Below are 23870 nucleotides of genomic sequence, written 5' to 3'. Positions count from 1 at the left end.
TTTAACAAAAGCAGTTGAGAACTTCTCAGTCTGGTATGCAGATACTAGTATGCTACACATAAACCATCACCTTTGTGGCAGGTGTGTCCAGTTTCCATGATATTTATTTCAGTTGTGTGAATAAAGTAGTAGAGAAATATTGTTAGTAATTTAAGCAACATAATTAAAAACTTAGTCTTTCATCAGACTTTCAATAATACAAAAACCCCTCTTCACAGGGTTAACAGCCTGGCAACCTGGTGACAGAGTCCAGTTCCCACCTGCTTACTTGTTTCCTGCATTTCTCCCATAGTTGCCAACTATGGCTTTTGTATCTGCTTTGTAGTCCAGCTGCTGTTTTGCTGTTTAGTGACTAAAACACTTCCCAAGTCAGAGATTGCATTTGACTGCTCCTTGTCAGAAGGGGGAACTGAACCCCCCAACCTCCCTTTTCCTGGCTGAGGGCCCTCACTGTGTAGCCAGTACAAAACCAGCCCCATGGCTGCTGCTCAGCTTTGCTACCGCACGGGTTTTTTTTGAAACACAAGCCTTAGGTCAATCCACTCAGGTTTAATTTTTGTAAGTCCCCAACAATTTGACAACTAAATTTATGTCCCCAAATCACTTTCAGAGAACATTTACACTGCAGTTCTCTATGAAATCAAAGCAGCTAAACATATTGAAGGTTTCATTCAGAGTGAGTCGTCAGCTGCCTCATACCAGCAAGAAGAACATATTTCTTTGATTAACACACTTTTTTTCTTTCTTTGAACATCAACAAAATCTTGATAAAGAACTAGATTGACAGCTTAACACAGCCTTCAAGGCTTTACTAGCAAAATCCAAATCACTTAAGAATCTTCTGCTACTTCTGCTGCTACTGTAGTTATTAATATATCATCATAACTAAAAGAAAAAAATCCAAGAAGTATTTTAGCTCATAAAAAAAATCAATGCCACTCTTGTTTTTAATATATTGTGAGCACAAATATTCTAACCACAGAGAAAGTTCTTCAGTTGGCCATTATACTCCCAAATCACAAGTTACTGTTCCAAAGAGCATTCGATGCCTTTAGACATCTTCATAATTGGCTCAGAAATAGCACGCTGCAAGAAAGGTTAACAGACCTTGCTGTTCCTCATATGGACAAATCTTTATTAAAACCAGCATAACTGAAAGGCTCTCAAGAACCAGGAAACCATGTTACTTGCAGCTGTTCCCTAAGTCTAATTTGAACAGAAAACGGCAAATCTAACAGACAGCCTCTTCCTCTGACTACTAAATCAAAATCCTAGGCATCTACCTATGTCATGTGGCTTCAAATGATACCCTAGTCCTGAATTTTAGGCACATCAGGAAAAAAAATGTAAATTCAATATGACGTTAAAATACTGTATTAATTTCTTAACCTAAGAAACAATATTAATTGTTGGCATAGCTAAGCACACTTCCAGGGTTTGAAGCCGGATATAATTTGAAAACTCTCCAAGCTTAATAAATTGTAAGCAATTACTAGGCAACAGTTTATATGTCCAATGATTTTCTGCTTTTTCTATTGTGATCCATTTTGTGCCCTGATACACGAACACACCACAAGCACCCGGCTCATCCTCGCAATCACTAATCAGTAAAAGAATTCAGAATTCTGGAATTACTGTTCATTAAAACTTTGAGAAACAATACCAAAATTATATTATTCCCCTCAGGTTTCTCTGCCTGTCTTGTATCGTGTATTGACAGTATCTCACAGACTCCTCCTGGGCCTTTTGAGCTGGAAGAGGGGAGTATTCCCAGCTTTCAGCCAACAATCTGCCACGTACCTTGTTTATCTGAACCCTTTTACCCAAACCAGAGCCGAACATTTGAAAGCACGGAAAAGAGACAGGTAACATACACTCAATGGTTATTTCCTGAAGTGCAGAGTCCTAAATAAACACATTTTTTGTTGGAGCAGGCTAGCAACATTTTTTAAATTCCCACAATTTCTCTGTCTGACAAAAGAAAAAGTTGGACGCAGGACACCAGCACCCTGGGCCCTGGTGAGACAGCAAATGAACATTTGATAACCTTCAGCTTCAGAAGTGGATGTAGATCAACAGTTGCCCATCATTCAGCAATACAGTTACATTTTAAACTGAAAGAGGAGAGATTTAGATCAGATATTGGGAAGAAATTTTTTCCTGTGAGGGTGGTGAGACACTGGAACAGGTTGCCCAGAGAAGCTGTGGATGCCCCATCCCTGGAGGTGTTCAAGGCCAGGCTGGATGGGGCTTTGAGCAACCTGGTCTGGTGGGAGGTGTCCCTGCCCATGGCAGGGGGGTTGGGACTGGATGATCTTTAAGGTCCCCTCCAACCCAAACCGTTCTATGATTCTACAAGAGAAGCCAGAGAGGTATTCTTTCAGGGCCATGCTACTACACGGAAATATCCTAATAAGGTAAGCCTGTCTTAGAAAGGGCAAGAGCATAACAAATTATATGATTTAGTCTCAAAAGATGTAAATGACCAAAACAGCACTCCCAAACCCCACCAAATCTCCTGTTAGGCAGACAATGAAGTGTGGTGAGAGAAAGAGATGCAATATTTCTTTAAACTACTTTTATCTTTTAGTCAAAATTGGCTTCAGTAGTAGCGGCATCACATATCAGAACAAGCAACAGCCATTGACTTTAAATCACCAAATCAGCCAATATATTTCTCTGTTGATAGGGGGTTTGTACTTTTTTCTGATAATCTATGTAAAGACGTGTAGCAATTTCACAAATACACATATACAGACACATACATACACAAAGATATAGAAAAAAATCCATATTTTGGGTATAAGTATATAAAACAACATAGAAAAATAAACTATATATAACAAGAAAATACAATTAAATATAAAAGTAAAAATAGAAAATATGATTTGGATACATCGATGCTAAAGATATTCAATACTAAGTTAAATACTTGTCAATTTTAATTATATGTTTATGTTCTTATCGGGTGAAATAAAAAGAAGTAATAGTTATTATTTTACAAGTAAACCCCAAAATTATTCTGAAGGCAATGTTAGCAACAATGCAGTTATAACAATAGGTACTATCATACAACTGCATCTATCATACAGTTTTCATGCAAATGCATTACATGAATTGCTCTCTGTTATTAAAAAACCAGTGTTTTCAAAATATTTTCTTTGGAAGAATATATCTTATGTTAATAAAATGAAGACATACATCAGAAGTCATTAAGAACTTTACCTGAGGGATATCCGCAGGATTGATCTTATTTTGTAAGATATACTGTAAGTTTGGAAATACTTCTAGCTTTGCACATTTCTTAGAAAGGGCTCTGTAACCCGTTGCAATAAAAATAAGAGACTAGAAATCAGCAGTCTATTATTTACATGAAAATACACAGACACGAGCCAGGCAAACTCCATTCAAACAGACTAAAAAGGAAAATGAAAAATGTTACCTGAAGTGATGGAGATGGTGACACAGGCTCTTTATTAGGTACATTAAGTACTTAAGATCACTTCAGTTATATAATTAGCAAAGATAAGAACTATAGGTTATTAAATCAGGGGCTGGCATTTCGGTTGAAAGGATTACTTTTCAGGTCGTCTATTCAAAAATGAAATTTGAACAGTAGTACTAAAATAGGGCTAGGAGGATTGGCAAATCTTTTTCAATTTTTTTTTTTTTTTTCAATTATCTAAGTCTCTCTAATACAACACAAACAAATTTACAATTTCAGAGTGTAGACTTGGAAGCCTGGAGTATATTAGTTGTAAGATTCTGGATCTGAAGCAAATCTAGGACCCAGTTTCTCATGACTTAAAGCACAAGGCAAGTAAAAGCACATGCTGTATATCACATCAGTCTACGCTGTACTAAAGGAGTATTTGGGCTCTCCTCATTATCTATGGGTACTGTAGTATATGCCTGGATAACAACATTGTCTAAAAATAGGGGCTTAATTACTGGAATTAAAGGATTAAAAAAAAAGCCCCATAAAGCACCCACAGTTCAGAGTAAAGGTTTTCATGTTGTGATTAAATTTTAATTTCTTTGTACTAAAGAATAATGTGTTTATGTTTATTAAATAGGAAGTGTAAAATTTATTCCTTAACAATTCATTTCATTGCTTTTAATGGCTTGGATATTGTCAATAATATTATATGTAAGTGCGCTGTGGCCACTTAGCAACCTTGACTGGATTTTGGAGGAAGGTTTTGTTGGTTTTGTGATATATATTAGAAATGGCTGCTGCTTAACTGTTTATAAAGCTCAGCGCCTGTTGTAAACATAAAATATATTCACATGAAACTTATGTAAAGATTTGCCCTTTACTTGAGAGATTTGAAAATTAATTGATTCAAAATGAAGTTTGAAAACCAGCTGCAAATTTCCATTGTTCATTCACTAGTTCTGATTATAAATCCTCCTCCAAAATAAGTAAGCAATATTTGATAAAAACCTAATTGTATCACTAAGCATTTTATTTAGCATGTGCTCATGAAAATCAGGGAAAATAACCTTATTCCTATGTATAGAAATACTTGACCATACTTTATGAGCAAGATATAGTTTAGTAGTTTTGTAACAGTGTTTATTGTATCTGTTGTAGATTCCCTTCATGTGTGAATTTACTACAAATGATAGTCAGAAACCTCTTTCTATCATTGTGTTATTAACTGTTATTTCAAATGGTGTGACTAAACAGTGGAAGAGACTGAGATTTAATTCCTATATAGTTAAGCTAACCTTGAACATATTGTAATAAAAGACAGTAGTTTTAATTAATGAATGAATGTGTAGAAAATAGGCACTTCAATCCATAGAAAAGGTTCAATGACCTACTCTGAGTAATGAAACATCACCTGCAATAAATTCCTTCACCAGCCTGACATCAGTTGAAGAAAATTAGATTTTATTGACCTTGGCCTATAGCATATGGATGCACCTGCTGTGAATCAACAGTTTGTTACTTGCACAACGCAAGCTTGGCCAACCCCTCTATATGATTGTGCACCACGTTAAACAATACTTTCTCCTAGTCAATGCAATGATATTCACCCTTTAACATGGCTATACATTTTACTTGATAATTTCTAAAGCAACTGGGTATCATTACTTATCTTTAAAACACAACTTTCTGTAAAGGAAAAACCATTCCTATATCTTGTCAATATTAATAATACATATTTCAGTTATTTGTTTTCCTTTAAAAGTGCAGAATGGAAGGTGTTTCACAACCCCCTCCAATGGAAGTGCCAAACAAACAGATAACCCTTACCATTATAACAGAGAAAGACCTGACCCCATTTTAGTCCTGCAGTAGTGAATTTGACAGCTGAGGACCCTGAAAACACAAATAAATTCACTGCTTTGCTTAGGGTTTGATACCCTAAGCACTGCTTTCAGAGTCACAGGGGTTGCTCAGGACTTAGGGGCGCCTACTTAAAATATATATTTTATGCAGCACGCTGCCTCTAGTCCTCATGAGTCTGAACTTCAGCTTCCCAAACCACACCAGCATCCCAGATAGCCACTACAGAATAATGTCTGAGAGTAAGAAGTCTCTCAAAGCAGTGGACCTTAACCTATTAGGGCTTTCTAGAGAAATGATAAAAACATGAAATCTTGTCTGAGGAAGAGATACAGACAGTGCAGATGCAGCCTGCTGTCGTTCTGCTCCGTGGGCAACAGACACAGGTAGGCTGAATCAGCATTCTGCTCCAACCTTCTTCTTTTGTCCCAGCTCAGTGAAGTCAAGCAAGCACTACACACTTTGGGCATTTTTTCTGAAGATGAGCTACTACATTTGAAGTCTGACAAAAGAACATGCTGATTTTTTATTTTTCTTTCTGTCTACAAGCATTATAACCAAGGGTTAGGCAGAGCAGGTTGTTTAACTATAAGCCATCTCTTGCTCACGTGAAAATATTTCACACTCTTTAACAAACATTTTCACCTTGCGTTGCTGCTTCTGATGACTACAGTTGCAGCAAAACCACCTGAGTTCAGAGGAACCATTCCCTGGAGTCTTATCCTTTGATGAAAAGAAAGCTGTGGGTTCAATGGGACAGGTAACAGATGTCTGCAATCTGGTCTCTCTGTGGGGCCAGTGTCTTCTTTTTAAGCGTTTTCAGCTCGGTCACAACTGGGAAGGGAGGAGAGTTTGAAGGAAAGAGACTGAAACGTCTGCAATTCGGGTTCGGAATTTTGTGCTGATGATTAGTATATTCACTGCAAATACGCAGTTGTGATTCAACCCAAGAGACTCCATCACTTAAACTGAAAAACTGGCAGAATAATAAAGATATCAAAAAAGTTTTGTTCTATTCAAAATGAAACATTTTGACTTTTCAATTCAGATCTAAAATAAGCCAACTTTAAACCAAAGGCTAAGCACATCTGAGAATGGAGCATTATTCACCCCATGACAAATGATTTTGCTTTTAAACTGAGGTTGCCTTGTGCAAAAAAAAAAAAAAAAATGGAGAAAGTTTACACCGATCTTTTTTTAATTTCAGTCACCAAACTGGAACTAGTACCTGCTTTCAACAGCAAGTGATTTGGGGTATCTTCAATATTTATGTGGAATACCCGTGTTCTGGTTTCTTTGTTGCCAGGCTGGATTAGAAATCTTTTGCGATAAAGCTTTTGAATGCAGTAATAGTGTTTGCACGACAGGATTTTTTTCTTTCTTTTTTTTTTTTTGAGGTCAGTCAAGTACTATGATAACTACATTGTATAGTGCAGTACTCAAGTTGGGACACATGAAAGAACTTGCTAAAGATTCATGTACCTGCCATTTCTCCCACCTTTTCTTTCTGTGGCCTTTCCAGATGAAAGCAGTGCCACATAACATGTAGGTCAAAACAAAAGCGTAACTTCTTTCCCTCATTAATTAGGAGGACACTTATTCTCCCGGAGAACACTTACACAAAGTAAATCAGAACTGTCATATTACTTAAAAATTTCCTTAGAGATTAAGTGCACAGATATTGGCACAAAATAAAACCATAATTAAGCAAGCTGAGAGGGAATCTCAAAAGTACCCGGTCAGGAACACAATACAAATGGAGTTATTAGGAATAAGAACTTATTCTGCTTTAGGATTTCTTCTTCATAAAAGATGAAAATAGATTGATGTTTGAAAACCTCAAAGATGATGTACTTAAAACTGTAAATGCAATTTATAAATCCTACTTTAGTTTACTGAGACTAAAAACTTCGTATCTTTTATGCTATGGGGTGCCAGAGAGTCAAATTAGCATGCCTAATTTAACTGAATATGATTGTAGAATAGTTGGTATCAACTTGAATTATTTTTTGTTGAATGTATTCTTTGTTTCCCTGTGTATATTCCAGTCACATAACTCATACATCTGTTATTCCCAGCATCAAGTCTATGATGTTTACACAGATCTCCCTGCAGGGCATTTTGGCCTAACTGAATCGTTATTTCAACAGTATGTCCTAGTTTAATGATACTGTTACTTGAAATGCTGTCTTTTGCAAGTTTTCTCCCCCCCTGGGGTTAACTCAGCCTTTCCACACTGAAATCAGAATATCTGACCCTACTCTCAAGCAGGAGATGCTGGGAAGTGAACTCTGCTTTCTCAAGCACAGGTTTATCAGCACTTCAGACCCGCGGAGTGGGTAATGTGACAGCTGAGATTCTGGGTTTTATGAACACATTTAAATCTTAATGCAATGTCAGTACTGGTTTCTGATAATGTGTGCTAATGATCATAAGATACGATTACTTAAAATGGCATATTAGGATTCATTCTTTTGACAGAGGTGGGGATGCTACTGCGTTCTCACTTCCATTCTTTTCTATTTGACCATCACCAGAAGAAAAATTCTTCTCCTGCAGATCCGTTTTCAAGAACAAGAAATGAACATTTTAAAATTGCTGTTAGACATTTACGCTGAGCCTTATTTGGAAAACAATATGGAGCCATTCCATATTGCAGCTTACAAGTAGAATATTTTGAAGTGATTAAGGCATGTATTAAGTGTTTTTCAGTGAAATTTAAGCTTCTGAACACAGAAGACCCTTTTGACAAAGGGACTCAATTTCAATTTAATAAGAATCTGAAAAAACAGGTGCTTCATTGAAAGGAAATGTCACAAGGTAGCTGCTAAGTCAATTGAAGATTTAAGAAAGAACAGATAAAGTGGATTTTTAATTTATGAGTATTTACTCATACTTAATCTTAGATTTTCCAAAGACCTAAATGTCTAAGTATCCCTAGGCAGTTTAGAAATCCACACCTTTATTTTTTTTTCTATTTTTAATGTCAGTAATACCAAGTCTTTGTGTCCAAAAATCTAGGAACACAGCACAGTTTCAAAATGTATCAGAGTTCCTAATAAAGTCACCTACTTCCAAAGCATTCTACAATATTGGCTTGTAGTCATTAAAATGTCCTTCTAATCCTTGTGATACGCTTTCAGCTTCATTTTGAGAAGGTAAAGAAGTGCAGAAGTGCAGAGAGATGCCGCCTTCACACACAACTACATGTCAGAAGCTTCCGTAGTGGTCTGCTCTATTTACACATGAAACTTGGGATCAGAGCATCAAGGAATGTCCTTCAGCCTCACCTCCGTGCCTGGGACGATCATGGAACAGATCCTTCTAGATGCCATGCTTGGGCACATGGAGGACATGGAGATGATTCAAGATAGCCAGCATGGCTTTACTAGGGACAGGTCCTGCCTGACTAACCTAGTGGCCTTCTATGATAAAGTGACTAGGTCAGTAGATAAGGGACAACCTATGGATGTGATCTATCTGGACTTCAGTAAGGCCTTTGACATGGTGCCTCACAATGTCCTGCTTGCCAAATTGGGGGGATATGGATTTGATGGGTGGACTGCTCAGTGGATAAGGAATTGCCTGGATGGTCGCACCCAGAGGGTGGTACTCAGCGGCTTGAAGTCCAGATGGAGAGCAGGGACAAATGGTGTCCCTCAAGGGTCCGGGCTGGGACCGGTACCGTTTAACATTTTTATCAACAACATAGACAGAGGGATTGAGAGCACCATCAGCAAGTTTGCAGATGACACCAAGCTGTGTGGTGTTGCCGATACACCAGAGGGACGGGATGTCATTCAGAGGGACTTGGACAGGCTGGAGAGGTGGGCCCAGATGAACCTCATGAGGTTCAACAAAAGCAAGTGCAGGGTCCTGCACCTGGCTGAAACAATCCTCAGTATAAATACAGACTGGGGGATGAGGTATTAGAAAGCAGCCCTGAGGAAAGGGACTTGGGGGTGTTGATGGACGAGAAGCTGGACATGAGCAGGCAATGTGCACTTGCAGCCCAGAAGGCCAATCACATCCTGGGCTGCATCAAAAGAAGTGTTGCCAGCAGATCCAGAGAGGTGATTCTACCACTTTACTCTGGTGAGACCTCACCTGGAGTACTGTGTGCAGGTCTGGAGCCCTCAATATAGAAAGGACACGGACCTGATGGAGCGGGTCCAGAGGAGGGCCACTAAAATGATCAGGGGGTTGGAGCACCTCTGCTATGAGGACAGACTGAGGGAGATGGGGTTGTTCAGCCTGGAGAAGAGGAGGCTCCAGGGAGACCTCATAGTGGCCTTCCAGTACCTGAGGGGGCCTACAGGAAGGCTGGAGACAGTCTGTTTACAAAGGCCTGCAGTGACAGGATGAGGGGCAATGGTTTTAAGTTGGAGAAGGGGAGATAGAAGTTGGATATTAGGAAAAAGTTCTTTACTCTGAGGGTGGTGGAACACTGGAACAAGTTACCCAGGGAGGTGGTTGAAGCCCCTTCCCTTGAGACATTCAAGGTGGAGCTCGACGAGGCCCTGGGCAACCTCGTCTAGTTGGGGGTGTCCCTGCTGACTGCGGGAAGGTCGGACTAGATGACCTTTGGAGGTCCCTTCCGGCCCGGACCATTCTATGAATCTATGAATTTGAGGATCATTACCAAGATTTAAAGCAAAAGATTCTCCAACCCCAAACCACCCAACTTACTTTATAAAAGCAAATACAACACCTTGGGCTTCAGAAGACCTCTGCACACAGCATAAACTTCAAGTTTCTCCTCAGTGAGGAAACTTTTTACATGTTCATTTTCTGAGGAGAACTTCAGTGCAAGGACCTGTTTTATAAAACTAAATGATAGCTGTTGGGACCACAAAACCTTGGAAAACCAGGCAAGAGAAAACTAACATAAAACTACATCAGAATTATTTTTTTAAAATAATGAGAGATATTCACATGTGACAATGGAGGATTTTCAAATGAGCAAGTGTTGTTAACTATGGAGCCCACTATGAATCTGCCTTGAGCTGGACTTGCTGATCCGAAATCATTTAGACTGCACAGAAAATTCCACACTGGTGAATTAAGTCTTGTGGTTTAGCAGACATCTAAAAAGGGTTTTATTTTCACACACTGCAGGAAAACGCTGCTGCAACATATTATGGAGTGTTGCCACATGCAAATAATTGTTAGTGGAACAAACTATTTGTGAACTAACATCATTTGGAAAATTCTATTCAACAAAAATAGAAATCTGCATTTTTTTTCTCGGTACACAAAAGAAGCAGTTTAAAACATCAGTCTCTATTACAATACGTTGCTCAAGTCTTTACATTCTTTTTTAGAAATGAATAATCTTTCTGAATAGTCTTCAATACCCGGAGAATCATTGCTTTTTTCAAGTTCTTTCAATATCGCAGTACCAAAGCACGTAGGGACTGGAACTATATATTTTTGTAATTAATTTCCTTAAGATAATGTTAGAAACATCAGGTTCCTTAAAATATAGATGAATTTCAAGGTGAGTCTGCTAGCAGATGTTATTAATGGCATATGATTTATTGTGACATGAAATCTGATCTGAAACTCATGTTATTAGCTGAGCTTTTTATAAATTATAATTGCCAACTGCTGAAAATATGCAGAAAGACCACTGATAAACTAGCTTCATCTTCAGGGCCTAGAATATCTGCATTTGCTAAGTGTCCAATATCCCCAGTCCTGCTGAACGAGTATAATACATTGGGATGTGCAGATCAGGCTTAAATTCAGATCTTTTCATAGTATAATTTTTCAGAATGAGGAGAATTGGAGGTAGGAAGAGGAGGTCATAGAAAATAAATGTTTACTGTGGAACTTAAAAAAAACCAAACCAAACACTCTGGTTCATGTCGTGCATAAATGCTAAACAGGTTGAATATTTAAGAAAAAATCCCCATCTCTGACTGTCAATTATAAAATTTATGCTTTCAACATGAAAATAGTAAGAAGTTAGATAATATTCAAACATAGCCAAACATCATTCTGTACAGCTCTAAGATGACAGCACAAACAGCATATTTTATCATCCCAAGGTCTATGTGGATTTGCATATACACAAGACTTTCCAGGTCACCCCCAAGGAAAACTGAAGAAATTCTACAGGCAGCCTCACAATAACAAAACATGTGTGTTAATAATTGTTTCTAGACATTCCCTGTTTATTCCCAATAACTTTGTATCTTACTTTCCTCTCCCCACATGCCTTTACATGTTAATTAAAGTTTCTGAAATGTTGATTTTACCCATCACAACTTATGTGCTAAATTATCCAAATAAGAAGAGATAAACCCAAGAACTGCATTATGAATATTATCTACTCAACAAACCAGATATCGAAAGAAGGTGATTTGACAGTACATGTTGTAATACATTTTTAATCTCCAGAAAAGCTCGGAGATAACATTGCGAATTCAAAAAGCAACACAAGGAACAGATGCAAAGTCTCATTCCTGACTTTTTTTTTACATATCCAAAGCTGTTTAATGATAAAAGCATTTATGTGTAAAATGGCATTCACTTGCCCTTACTAAGAGTATATATGGAAGAGCCCCCTGTCAATGTACCAGAGTGCGTGTGGGAATGAAACATAAGGATCACCATCTGCAGCTGTCTAATAAGTGTTCTTCAGTGCCTAATGGCAAAGTGTCAATTCAGGGATCCTCCGATACCACAATGCATCATCTTGTCCATGCTAGTCTTACCAGTCAAACATTTCGCGTGTGAGAACAGTTTATTTATAATGCTATTCATTTCAGTTGAAATACCAGATATAAAACAGTTACGCTGCAAGCAGTCTGGGAGCATATACTTAATATAAAATGCACCAATTTCCTCTCTTTTATAAGAATCAATATTTTAAAGGATGTGCAAAATTTAACCCCTCACAGAACAAACCTTAATAACATGGAAAGAATCTTTTCACATGCAAGTATTTTTTAGATTCTTACCTGCTGTTGAACTTCTCTGGGTGTTTTTCTCTCATGATATGGAATCTGTGGGCAATTGAAGCATCCTAACAGGAAAAAGAAAACCATAAATCTCTCATGACAGGAAAACTGCAAACCAGAAGACCAAAAACTGTAAACAAGGCGTATCATATATTTGTAAGGTGTTTTATGGACTGTCATTTTCAACAAGAGCAATACTCTTATCACTTAGAAAGTTTACAGGTACACCGTTTCAAGCATGGGATATATCTGAACTTAATAATTTATTACACTTGTTGCAGTCTCCATTATTCCTTCTTACAAATCAGAAATGACGGTTACGTTTACTGAATTGCATTCAACTTCTGTACAGCAAATATCATCCAGATCTGGTGAAGGTTTAAATAAGACCATTCATACAGGTTTTTCTTTGTTGGAATACTAAATAAAGTCTATGAAATCTATTCCCTTAGTAAAGCTGAGTGATATATTCAGCACCGTTATAAATGTTAATATTTACATATGGCGATTCAATAGCTTTCTCTAAAATCTGGTAGAAAATGGAAATAAATGCCAGGAGATGCCCCGTTTGCTGTATGTCAGGGTGTAAAATCACGTAGGGGAAAATTGATTCTTAATAAAAAAAAGAAACATTAATTAAATTAAATATATTTTATCAAAATATTTGAAAATACAGTAAATGATGCTAATAATACCTTTACGTAACATGACTGTAAAACGAAATAGTTGTATCAAATCCTTACATGTGTAAAACATCTTAAAAAGAATCAAATCATTGTGGTGGTGAGAGTTGCTGAAAATACAATATTGGGAACTGATGGGCTAGAATCAGTTTTCACAGCACTTTTGTATCTATCTCCTCTGCAGGTAGGAAAATAATGTTTTCCTCATTCCAGATCATGTAATATTTATTTCACATACTAATCATTAAAAATTTACAAACTGTGAATTAAGAAAGTAAAAAGTTTTTTCATCTTTTAATGTATGTATTAAACGAGGTGTGAAAGCATGAAATCTACCAACTCTTCCGTCTTGCATGAGATAGTAATCACAGAGAAATCAATTTTGATCGTGTTTTTATAATTATTCCTTAAAATGCTTCTTATATAAAAATATAAGCAGAATTAGTTCAGTTAGAATGAAATTTAAATGGATTCCAGTTTCCATGTAAATAGAGTTTGATAAAAATTACAAATAAAACTATCACTGTAATCAACTGGCAAGTATAAGAAAAAAAATACATTATTTACCATGGAAATATATTTACTATTATGGAAATATAAAAACTAAGAAGTTGAGAGAAGTATCAAATTCCATAGGAAGGCTATATCTGGCAACATTTTAAATGATTTTCAAACAGTGAGAATTAGTATTTGGGAGAAAACCAAAATGATATACTGAAATTTTATCTTATTGCTGATTCCAAACTTGATTAAAATATTTTGTTTAATATAACTTTTTTTAAACAAATCAATGTTAATATAAATTTCAAATAAGCAAGGAAGTATTTAGTGCAGATATTCAGGTACCCAACAACATCAAAAATGGATGCAACGCTTTATGACTAAAATAGTTTTTTATTTACTTTTTATTTATCTATATTTATCTTAAATAGGCCATGCGCTAGAGAGCAGACCGGTCCAACCTTCAGGTTTGGTTTACTAATTCAAGGGTACTTCGAAAAACTAAATGTATGAACTTTAATATCATGTAAAAGATAAAATTGTTCAGATAGATTGATTACATTTAAATAAACTTTTAAGATTATGAATAAAAAAGCAATAAATAAGTTGCAAGAATTTACACATACTCTACCAACATAATGAGGTAGCACAGCATAGAATTTTTAATCAGTGTTCACAAGTTTTTCCTAAATAAAATCAACTAGTGGCTTCACTAAATGTACTGACTCCATTGAAAAATTCACTTTATTCATGTTCTCATTACGTAGTTTCTGAAGATGTATATAGTTTGTTTTTTTATGCACATTACAACATTATTTATTTATTTCCCTACTATCTTTAAGAATGGAACTGTCATTTAACATTTGACTGTTCTACAAAGCAGTGACAGCAAAAAACCCCCTAGTGAATGAACTGGTGTTGGTCATAAAACGCCTTGTTCTGTCCTGTCATCCAAACTGTCACCTGAACCTTTCAGGGCTGTTTTCTCAAACTGCACTCAGCCTGTCTTTAGGTTTATTTTCATGTGCGATGCAATTTTATAAGGCAAATATCCACAAGTATCCAGGTGATCCCACACTTCTTGGAGCTGGATGAAATAAAGCTGACAGTAAACCCTGAGATATCACGCTTCTAAACCAAGCCTGGCAGCTGAACTAAAATAATAACTCTGTTAACTTTAGAAAGACCCATCATTCGTATTTTATCCCAACATTAGACGTGCCAACATCAGAAGAGTATGTTTGTTAGCCAGTTCTATATGAAAAAAGAAATAAAAGGACTACTGTTGTGGTTTAACTGTTCATTTCCTACACACTGAAGCAAAAGAAAAAGATGGACCCAAGGCAAAATGAATAAAGGAGTAGTAGCATATTTGACAGAAACTAGGAAACACTAATCAAGGACTAACTGTCTAATGAATGAAATGAAAAGGCTAATGTGCTTACTCATGCATAACAAATGCAAGGCACAAACAAGCTAGGGATCAATGCCCACTGCAGATGGCAAACAGGCACTTGTTTCCACGCAAGGTTGATTCGATCAAAATTTCCCCCTGCCTGAACATCTTCTGACTCCAAAATGGATCAACTAACTTAATGAGCTCAGAGGTAAAAAAAAACCAGCAATACACAAAGCTAATTTTGACAGACACAACACAAGACAGCAACATGCCAGACCTATTTCATACAAAAAATGTTGAAAGGCTATTTTTATTAATGGAAACTGTAAACCAGAGTAGTAACTACACACAGATAAGCTTGAAAGTAGGGGAGCTGCTAAGGCTTTCTTCAGTTCCTACTGCCCAACTGCTCTTTTGAACCCTTAATCGAGTCTGATGTAGAGAGTTCTTCAATTCCCCAGCACCCGTAACTCCACACTATAGGAAAATCTGGAACTAGCCCATGCTGGTTGCGTGTTAGCGAAATAATCCTTTGCTTTAGGGGGGAAAAAAAAAAAAAAAAAAAAAAAAAAAAAAGAGAGAGAAAAAGAAAAACGACCCCGAATTTTCTATTTTTCAAATGTTTACCATCTTCTATTTGTTAAGACAGCAGCATGCATCCTAGCGTAAACAAATTAAAAATAACTGTAAGAATTAAAAGTAAGAGGAACTTGAGAGTGGGTAGAAATGCAAGTTCTGTCTCCCAAGAGCTGCAGGAGTTACCAGATGCCATCCCTGGATCCTGAGGAACAACCATTGAAAGTTCTGTGTTTCTGGATGAGGAGAGCAGAGCGTCCTTCACTGTGAGCTGTTTCGGCTACATTTGAAATAGGATTTATTTTAGCAGACTTCATTCAACCATTTCAAAAGAGGGATCCAGCCCCACTTGATTAGAGCACACAACTGTTGTTGGACCAATGGAGAATTAATTTTTTGTGTGTGTGACAAACTATATTAAAATCACCTAATTAACTAGGCTGAGAAAGTGAGCAATACCCACATGCCTGGTAAGTTGAATACTGTTCCCATATTGTCACTTTAATACGCTGACCTTTGCTGGTACCTGGTATTTTGGATGGCCAGTAAAATGTGAGAAATGACTTTTGTATTTGATAATAAAACGGATGCAAAAGGAGTCAGTAAAGTAAACTCACATGCTTCACGGTATTACCTAGCCAGGTAACAAGTGAGTAGGTTTTTTTTAGAAAGGTCATTTGATAGTCAGATACTCGTCTATAATTAGTATTCCCTGTGGGCATTATTTATTAAATTTTATTAATAAATTGCTACGTATGCTAGCCTGAAATACAATTTTCCAGTAGCACTATACCTGTATCTAAATATTTTCTATTTGTGTGCACCATAAGTGCACACAAACATGCCTAAAAATAGCAAGAGCTTTATTATTAATAATAATCTGAGGAGATACAATGCTGTCAGGCCTGGTGCAAGGTGAAAGGAGGAGGAAGGTCTTACGGGATCACTGCAATATGAAACCAGCCCATTTCACTACACTCATGCTTCAATTTCAAAGCTCATTTTATACTTAAAGCATTGTATTATTTTTCACCAAAGCATCCAAGAATGAAGATTTTTTTTCAGGAACACTTACTTTTGCGTCAAAATCAATGCTGGTGACAAAGTAACGTTGAGCACAGAGCATTTAAAAACGGAACTAAGTAACTAATTTGACAATTTTGTCTTTCTAAGAATATTATACGAATATTTGAGTTGTATGCTACTATTCTAAAATACTTCTTTTTTTTTTAAGATAGTTTAAGATATACAATATTTTTACAGTCATTTACATGTCATATGCAATATATGACAATAGCCTGGATGATGATAATTTCTCTGAACTTTCACTTCATAGTATCACCAATCTAATCTGAAAAAAGCTAACACACCTTGTTCTCTTTTGTATTCCTCTCTAATTTAGATGCTTTCCACTCACTGTTTTGACAGGAGAGATGAAGGGATTGGTGTCTGAAGAACACAAGATGCAGTTTATCCCAGTTTAAATTCTAAAATTGTAAACAGACTCTTGAAAAACACACCTCTATATCTCCCAAATATTCAACCTGGACATATATGTGATGAACAGGCAGACATATACGCACAGTTACACCCTTAATTTGAACCTGTTCAGAGTCTGAAGTAGCTGGACTATCCTTCTTCTATCTCGCTCAGGTTTGTTTTAAATCCTGACAGTGAAGATAAGATAGAGAACAGACAGAGCATATCTGAATCTACTCCTAGGAAATGGAAAAAATATTTTAATTGAACTAGGGCATTTCTCAAAGTGACCTGCCAAGAAGAAAAGAAGCTTAAGTTGCTACACCTCTTTAATACCTTATGATTGACTTACACACATATATATTCATCTTTTTAATGGGTATTAGCATTACCGGAAAGCAATCTGAAGCAGTCTTTTCAGAGGAGTAACCTTATACATTGTGAATAACCTTATAGAAAGATTAATGCATTTAATACATATCTATCTATAAGCTTGCTGTGATTAAAATTTCCATTAAATAATAATTTTTATGCTGGTGAACAAACAAGTGACCAACGTGCATCTTCTCGGGATATAAATGGTCTGATTATTTTTTTCTAAGATGCTTCTTTAATTAAGGCTTAATGGATCCACAAGGCTAGGAAGCTTAAGGGATAATTCAGCAACCTGTAATCTTTGGATCAGAATGCAAATCTAACCTGAACAACCAGTTAGCTCACATCAGTTATTAATGTGGAATAGTACAGATGTACAAAAAAATGTCATTGAAAATAGATTAAGAAAAGTTCGCTGTAGTGGCTTAAGACTAAAAAACATTTTCTAGATAAACATCCTTATGACTATGCATTCCACTTTCTGCACATACACACAAAAAGCAAAAACTATCCTTTTGTTTTTAATATTTCCCACCCCATAATAATCAACAGTCTCAGATTAGAAAATAATATGGATCGTACCGAACCACTCAATGATCCAAATCTAGAAAAAGGCAGTCAAGAAGCTTCAGGTCCTGCCTTGTTTGAATCAAGCTGTCATTTCATATTTGAATCCCACGTATTTTTGATTAAATTACACGCATTAACCTGAGAGACAAAGTAAGATATCGTCCAAAAAATTTTAATTAATACTTTAGTTTTTGGTGAAACACTAGTTACTATAGTCATCTTAGTTTCTAATGAAATTCTGAGCCAGTATATCTGAGAAAGGTGATAGTTGGAGAAGGTCAGAGCAAGATGAGATTTCAAGCTCTTTTTGATCCAGCTCCACTAAAAGATAATAAAGATAATGATGATTCACTGAAGAAAAAACTGAAAAAAAAAATATCTGAGAAACTTGTGTTCCTGGTTTTCCAAGAAAAACACACAAACTATCTAGATAATGCTACTCATTTTGTCAGTGATATTCTTGACAGCCAGGGCTTGGATGGTCATGTTTAAATACATTTCAACTGTACATGTATTACTAATTCAAGTGACACTTCATATTTTAAATACTCATTTAAATAGGTAACACCTCTAAACCCAGGATGAAACCTCAGTAATCACAGTATTTATAAATGACAGGCAAAAGACCAGAGGACGATATATCTAGAAATTGTAACAAAATATTTGGAGGAGGCCTTCAAATGTAAGCGTATTTCACTGAATTTTCACTGAATTTTTTTTTAGAGTTGGAAGGGACCATAAAGATCATCTAGTCCAACTCCTCTGCTGAAGCAGGATTGCCCAGAGCATGTCAGAGCATGTTACTCAGGACTGCATCCAGGCAGGTCTTGAAAATCTCCAAAGAAGGGGACTCCACAACCTCCCTGGGCAGCCTGTTCCAGGGCTCTGCCACCCTCACCGTGAAGAAGTTTCTTCTCATATTCGAGTGGAACCTCCTATGTTCCAGCTTGTGCCCGTTGCCCCTCGTCCTGTCACTGGGAACCACTGAAAAGAGTCCGGCTCTCTCCTCCTTCAACCCACCCTTTAGATACTTATAAGCATTGATAAGGTCTCCCCTCAGCCTTCTCTTCTCCAGACTAAAGAGTCCCAGCTCTCTCAGCCTTTCTTCATAAGGGAGATGCTCCAATCCTTGAATCATCCTCGTTGCCCTTCGCTGGACTCTTTCTAGTAGTTCCCTGTCCCTCTTGAATTGGGGAGCCCAGAACCGGATGCAGTATTCCAGTTGTGGCCTCACCAGTGCAGAGTAGAGGGGGAGAATGACTTCCCCCGACCTACTAGCCTTCCCGCTCCCTTTTCATTTGAAGTCAGATCTCTGATGAGTTTCTGACACTATTTATACACATAATTTGGTACTAGACATGTTTCACACAGACACAAAGTAGAATCCATTTGGCAGGAAAAGATGTGTTTGTGAAAAAAAACCCAACTCACTGCTATGTTCTTCCTATTGATAACTCTGTAACATACAACTAGTGGATACACACACAAATTGACTCATCAGGATTTACTACTGTTCAGTTCATAGAGGGTGACACCAGGTCCCAGCCGTGTGGGGACCAGTCCAGGGACCAGTCCTCTAAGACAAGCCTTTCTACTAGGATCTCAAGAATTTTCTTTGAGGAGCTATTTTGGTTTTCAGAAACTGACACTAAATTTATATTTATATGTATTTTTAAGTCACTAATAAATTCAAGGACATCGAAGAAGCCTGGGAGATAAGACAGTCAGGATATTATCAGTCTAGATGACTAAAAGTATGCCTCATGACTCAATATGATGCAGAGGACGTGTACCCTGTAAGATGAGCTCCGCTGAGGATACACCGTGCGGATCTTCCTTTCTTTGTATTTGGTCACCCTAAATTTACTGTAACTAGAGAAGGGTTCTTCCAGATCCACGCTAAGTGTTTATGTGGTCACTAAAAAGAGAAGAAGAAAAGTGATCACATGGCAATTAGCCAACATAGCCATATAGAGAGCGTATTAAATATCTCGTATATTAAAAAGTTCTGTGGTAAACCTTTAGCAGCGTTTCTGATAACTGCTGATGAAGAACTATGTTGAAATTGTCCCAAATTATTCTCCACAATGAGTTGGAGCATAAGACAACCAAGGACACAGCTCAGATTGAAAGTCAATATAAGTAATGCAATACAATGCCATTGGCTGTAACTTTAGCTGTTCTTCAGAAACACACAGCAATGGCTCACAGGTATAGGCAGTTAAACGTACAGAAATTGTTTACATTAAGAGCCTGTCTAGCTTGAAATGACTTCCTAGACTTTCACGTCCAAAACTTTTACAGTTCTGAGAAGAGTGAGTAATTATCCCCCAAAAAATCAATTACTAAGCATTTCTTTGTGAAATACTAATTATTGCCATCAAAATAAAAACTCAACATAAAGAAAAAGGTCCCTTTGGGATAAGGAATAATTGCTTATATACTGTCTTGAAAGGTTAAATTCAACTTATTTATGGTTTTCAAATACTGTTCTAATAAAAAAACCAGAACACCTGAACAAAATACCCAAATCCCCATTTTGAGCTTTAAGTTGGCATTAGAGCAGTACGCTCAGGGGCGAAATTTAGACCCTTATTTTAGGTGCCTAAACTGGCAGGATGATCTCTCTGTCCTCCCCATATGCTCAACAGCTCGAACAAAGCTTTTTGGAAAGGTTCTTCCAAAAGGTATGTAGACAAGTTTCTGTTCCGAATCATCACTTGGAAACCCTTTGTTATTAATCACACAAGAAGCTCAGCACATCTAGCTTTTTAACTTTATGAAGTTATGCCTGAAATGCAACAGTTGGAGCAGTACTCTAAAATCTTCACTGGGGTTCAAGCCAAATCTTTTATTGCCACCCATTTTATATGCTCATTTGCTTGATAGGGATCAAATAATAAATGTTCACCTGACTTCTCCTTAGTAACTTCCCATAACTTGTTAGTCAAAGCCTTGGCAACAGAGCCTTATAATTTTAATACATATTTATGTTATTCATTTGTTTCCATAGCAGATATTTATTTTTATAAGAAGTATGCAAACCACTGAAACATCTCTCATTGATTTACACTCTGAAAGAATATTCTTCTCCTAATTGGAAAAGGTCACTGTTTTCCTCATTCATTATGTTTTCAATTTGAAATTTAAATTTTTGCATTAGAATATTATTTATTACCTTCCCTATTGGACAAAAAAATATCAATTTATAAAACCTCTCAACATACTCATAAATTAGATGTTATATTATTTAGCTACAGATATTCTCTCTCTCTCTCCCATTGATTCATGACAAACTTTTTAAGATCCTCTCCCTCACATCTTTCATATAAGCCTTTTTGCTCTTTTTTATAGGCCTAACAGAACTTTCTTGACTTTTCCTCAATATGTGCACTTGTTCTTGTGTTGCACTGATCAAAATATTTTCTGAATCCTGTTCCTTTAATTTCTTGGTTTTGTCTTCATCTGTGTTATCCCCAACTAAGCAGGCATAGAGCTATCAGACACGGGTTTTCTTCATTTCCTCAGGAGTCAGACTACTATTTTAAAATGTTTTTCATTTGTGTCAAGCTTCTTCCTTGGAAAGATTTTAGGATTGCCCTCTTGCCCTTCTCTAATTGCATTATCATTGACATTCTACACCTTCACCATTTTCTCTATTTGATTTGTGGTAAATGAGCCAAACTTCTAGGAGGTTTTTTGTCCTAAAAAAGGACAGTTAACTTGTACATTTCATATTATTTGACAAGCAGCTATTTAACACTAACACCAACTCTCTCTCTTTCAGGAATTTCTCCCAGCATCTTCTTCAAGAACTTCCCTCTCTGGCATCATTTTCCAGGATCAGTGTCAGTGCTCTTTTCTTCTATTCCCCCCCTCATTTTTATCCTGAGAAATTTACCACAACATGTCTGCCCTGCAGAGGAAGGAGAGCCCCTGCCAATACCACTGGCCTGCATATTTCAAGTGACTATCAGGAAATGGTGAGTTCAGAGAGTCTGTGGATGACTAATATATTTGTCCATTGTATTAAGCGTAAGAGCTACGTCTAAGAAAACACCTTTCTCACACCTTTCTCAGACTTACTCTTTCCACCATCTCCAAACCCGCCTAGGTCACAAGGCTAGACATTCAGATGTGAGAACCACCTACCGACAATGTACTGGCCTAAAGCCTTTGTTTTTATTTAGAATTTCACTATCCTGAGACAAACCTATTGAACAGGTAGACTGAAAATAACTGGGCAACTGAGAAGACTCCAAGAATTATGACCTAGATTCACGTGAGCTACTCATCCCAAGCTTACCACCACCACAGTGGTTTCTCTGAGTATCTAAAAGGGTACTGCAGAAATAGAATGAAATTAAACAGTTTATAAAGGTATTAAGACTGAACAGATCAGACCCTGCTAGGGGTCTTGATCATCTTGAGCAGGTTTTACTGCTATTGCTACTCTAATTTGGAGCTTTAAAGGTGAATGCATACTAGTCTTCATACACAGTGGCCAGACTCCTTCCCAGAGTGCAAAATCCAATCACATACTACATGGCAATGACCAAAACTTTCATGAAAAATAGGAAGTTAACATTCTCTGAAATACACCTGCTACCCCCAAAACTTAATTAGTTCATATAAACAGCGTTTGATATCAAGTGCTCTCAAGTTAAATAAAGCCTAGGCTCTGCAGTAATGCCTATCTGAAATACAAACTAGACTGAAAAATGGAACTAGATGTCATCTTACTTAGTGTTTAGGGTCTGAAAAAGATATTCTGTAAGAATAATAAGATCATGTATTCCAAAAAACCATAAAAGATTACATGGCTTATAGAATGAAAAGAGTTTTCTGAACTTAGTATTTGGATATATGCGAAAGTGCTAAAACCTGTCCAAATACAAACACGTGTTTATGGTAGGTGTAGTCCATTTCTTTTTTACTATATATTTTCCTCCTGAAGCAGATCAAACTTTCTCTATAGCTGCTTTGAATTAATAATTTAGGTATGTAAACCATTTTACAGAGAAGATCTACCCAGCGTACGGCACACAGAGGTTATGCAGTACCTATTTTTGTAGTCTCTGGACATTAAAAGGCTTTGAGGTTAAATACATTTGTTTATTCCTCGGAGAGGTTCTATTATGTGGTATAAAGGGAATAAGCCACAGGTTATTAACAGAATGTAGGTACCTGGAAGCAACAAAAAATTGCCCTTTACTGTACCCAATTCACGAATTGTTAAAAAATGTTAGCAGTTCTTAATTAAAGTAACAGGCAACTAAAACTGGCTTCAGCTGAAAAGGAAAAAACACCCAGCAACTTCAGAAACTACCAATTGTATATTCACTAGAATTTTATGCAATACCCCTTCACTATTAAGCAATCTCACAACAACAACAACAAAATTTGGTTCTCGATGTGGTCAGAAACCCTGGGAACTGCACTAAAGCCCTTTAGAACGATTTCACACATACGGAATTTGGAAGTCAAGAAATCAAAATGTCTGAATTGCTTTAGAAGTGCTGCACTGACCCTTCAGAGAGGGGTAAGGAAATGGTTTTGTTGCCTTTCACACGCCATAGATCCAAGGTTGCAGAACACTGGTGAAAAAGTCTAGAGGAGAGTATGATGAATGGAATTGAGAAATACCTTAAATTTTCTGACAAAAAAAATTCCCCTCCCAAGTGTGCACTTGCATAATGCTTTTTGCTTAACCATCTGGACAGGCTCAGTGCGTCATGGTTGTTTAGCAACTTACGGCTTTCATGGTAGCTTTGAATATATTATACCACTACCCTATTCTCAGGCTCAAATTGTTTGGGAGGTTTCTATATCTGCATAAAAATTCCTTGCATAAGTCCCATTTACTCAGGATTTCCAATACAGATCAAGTTTTCCAGCAGGGGAAGTTGTTTACAATAAATACTGGGGTACAATTCCCCAAATTCATTATCTAGTTAACAGAGTTAGTCCCCAAACTGTGAGCTTAGGGTGCAGCAAGCTGCAGTGCAGAGGCAGAAACA

The 23870-nt window shown here is 36.9% G+C and overlaps 1 protein-coding gene across 6 annotated transcripts in view; it reads right to left on the bottom strand.

Moving 5' to 3' along the window:
• The window catches only part of DGKB (diacylglycerol kinase beta), a 323154-nt gene that overhangs the window by 135254 nt on the left and 164030 nt on the right, over nucleotides 1-23870 (bottom strand). For all 6 annotated transcript variants that reach the window (XM_074150986.1, XM_074150987.1, XM_074150990.1 and 3 more), the window contains one exon: nucleotides 12268-12332. In XM_074150986.1, the coding sequence (XP_074007087.1) occupies nucleotides 12268-12332 (65 nt within the window). The remainder of the gene's footprint in view (nucleotides 1-12267; nucleotides 12333-23870) is intronic.

This window comes from Numenius arquata, chromosome 7, assembly GCF_964106895.1.
Source record: "Numenius arquata chromosome 7, bNumArq3.hap1.1, whole genome shotgun sequence".
Taxonomy (NCBI): Eukaryota; Metazoa; Chordata; class Aves; order Charadriiformes; family Scolopacidae; genus Numenius; species Numenius arquata.
The sequence above is the reverse complement of the archived record's forward strand: the minus strand, read 5'-3'. Positions and strand labels throughout refer to the sequence as shown.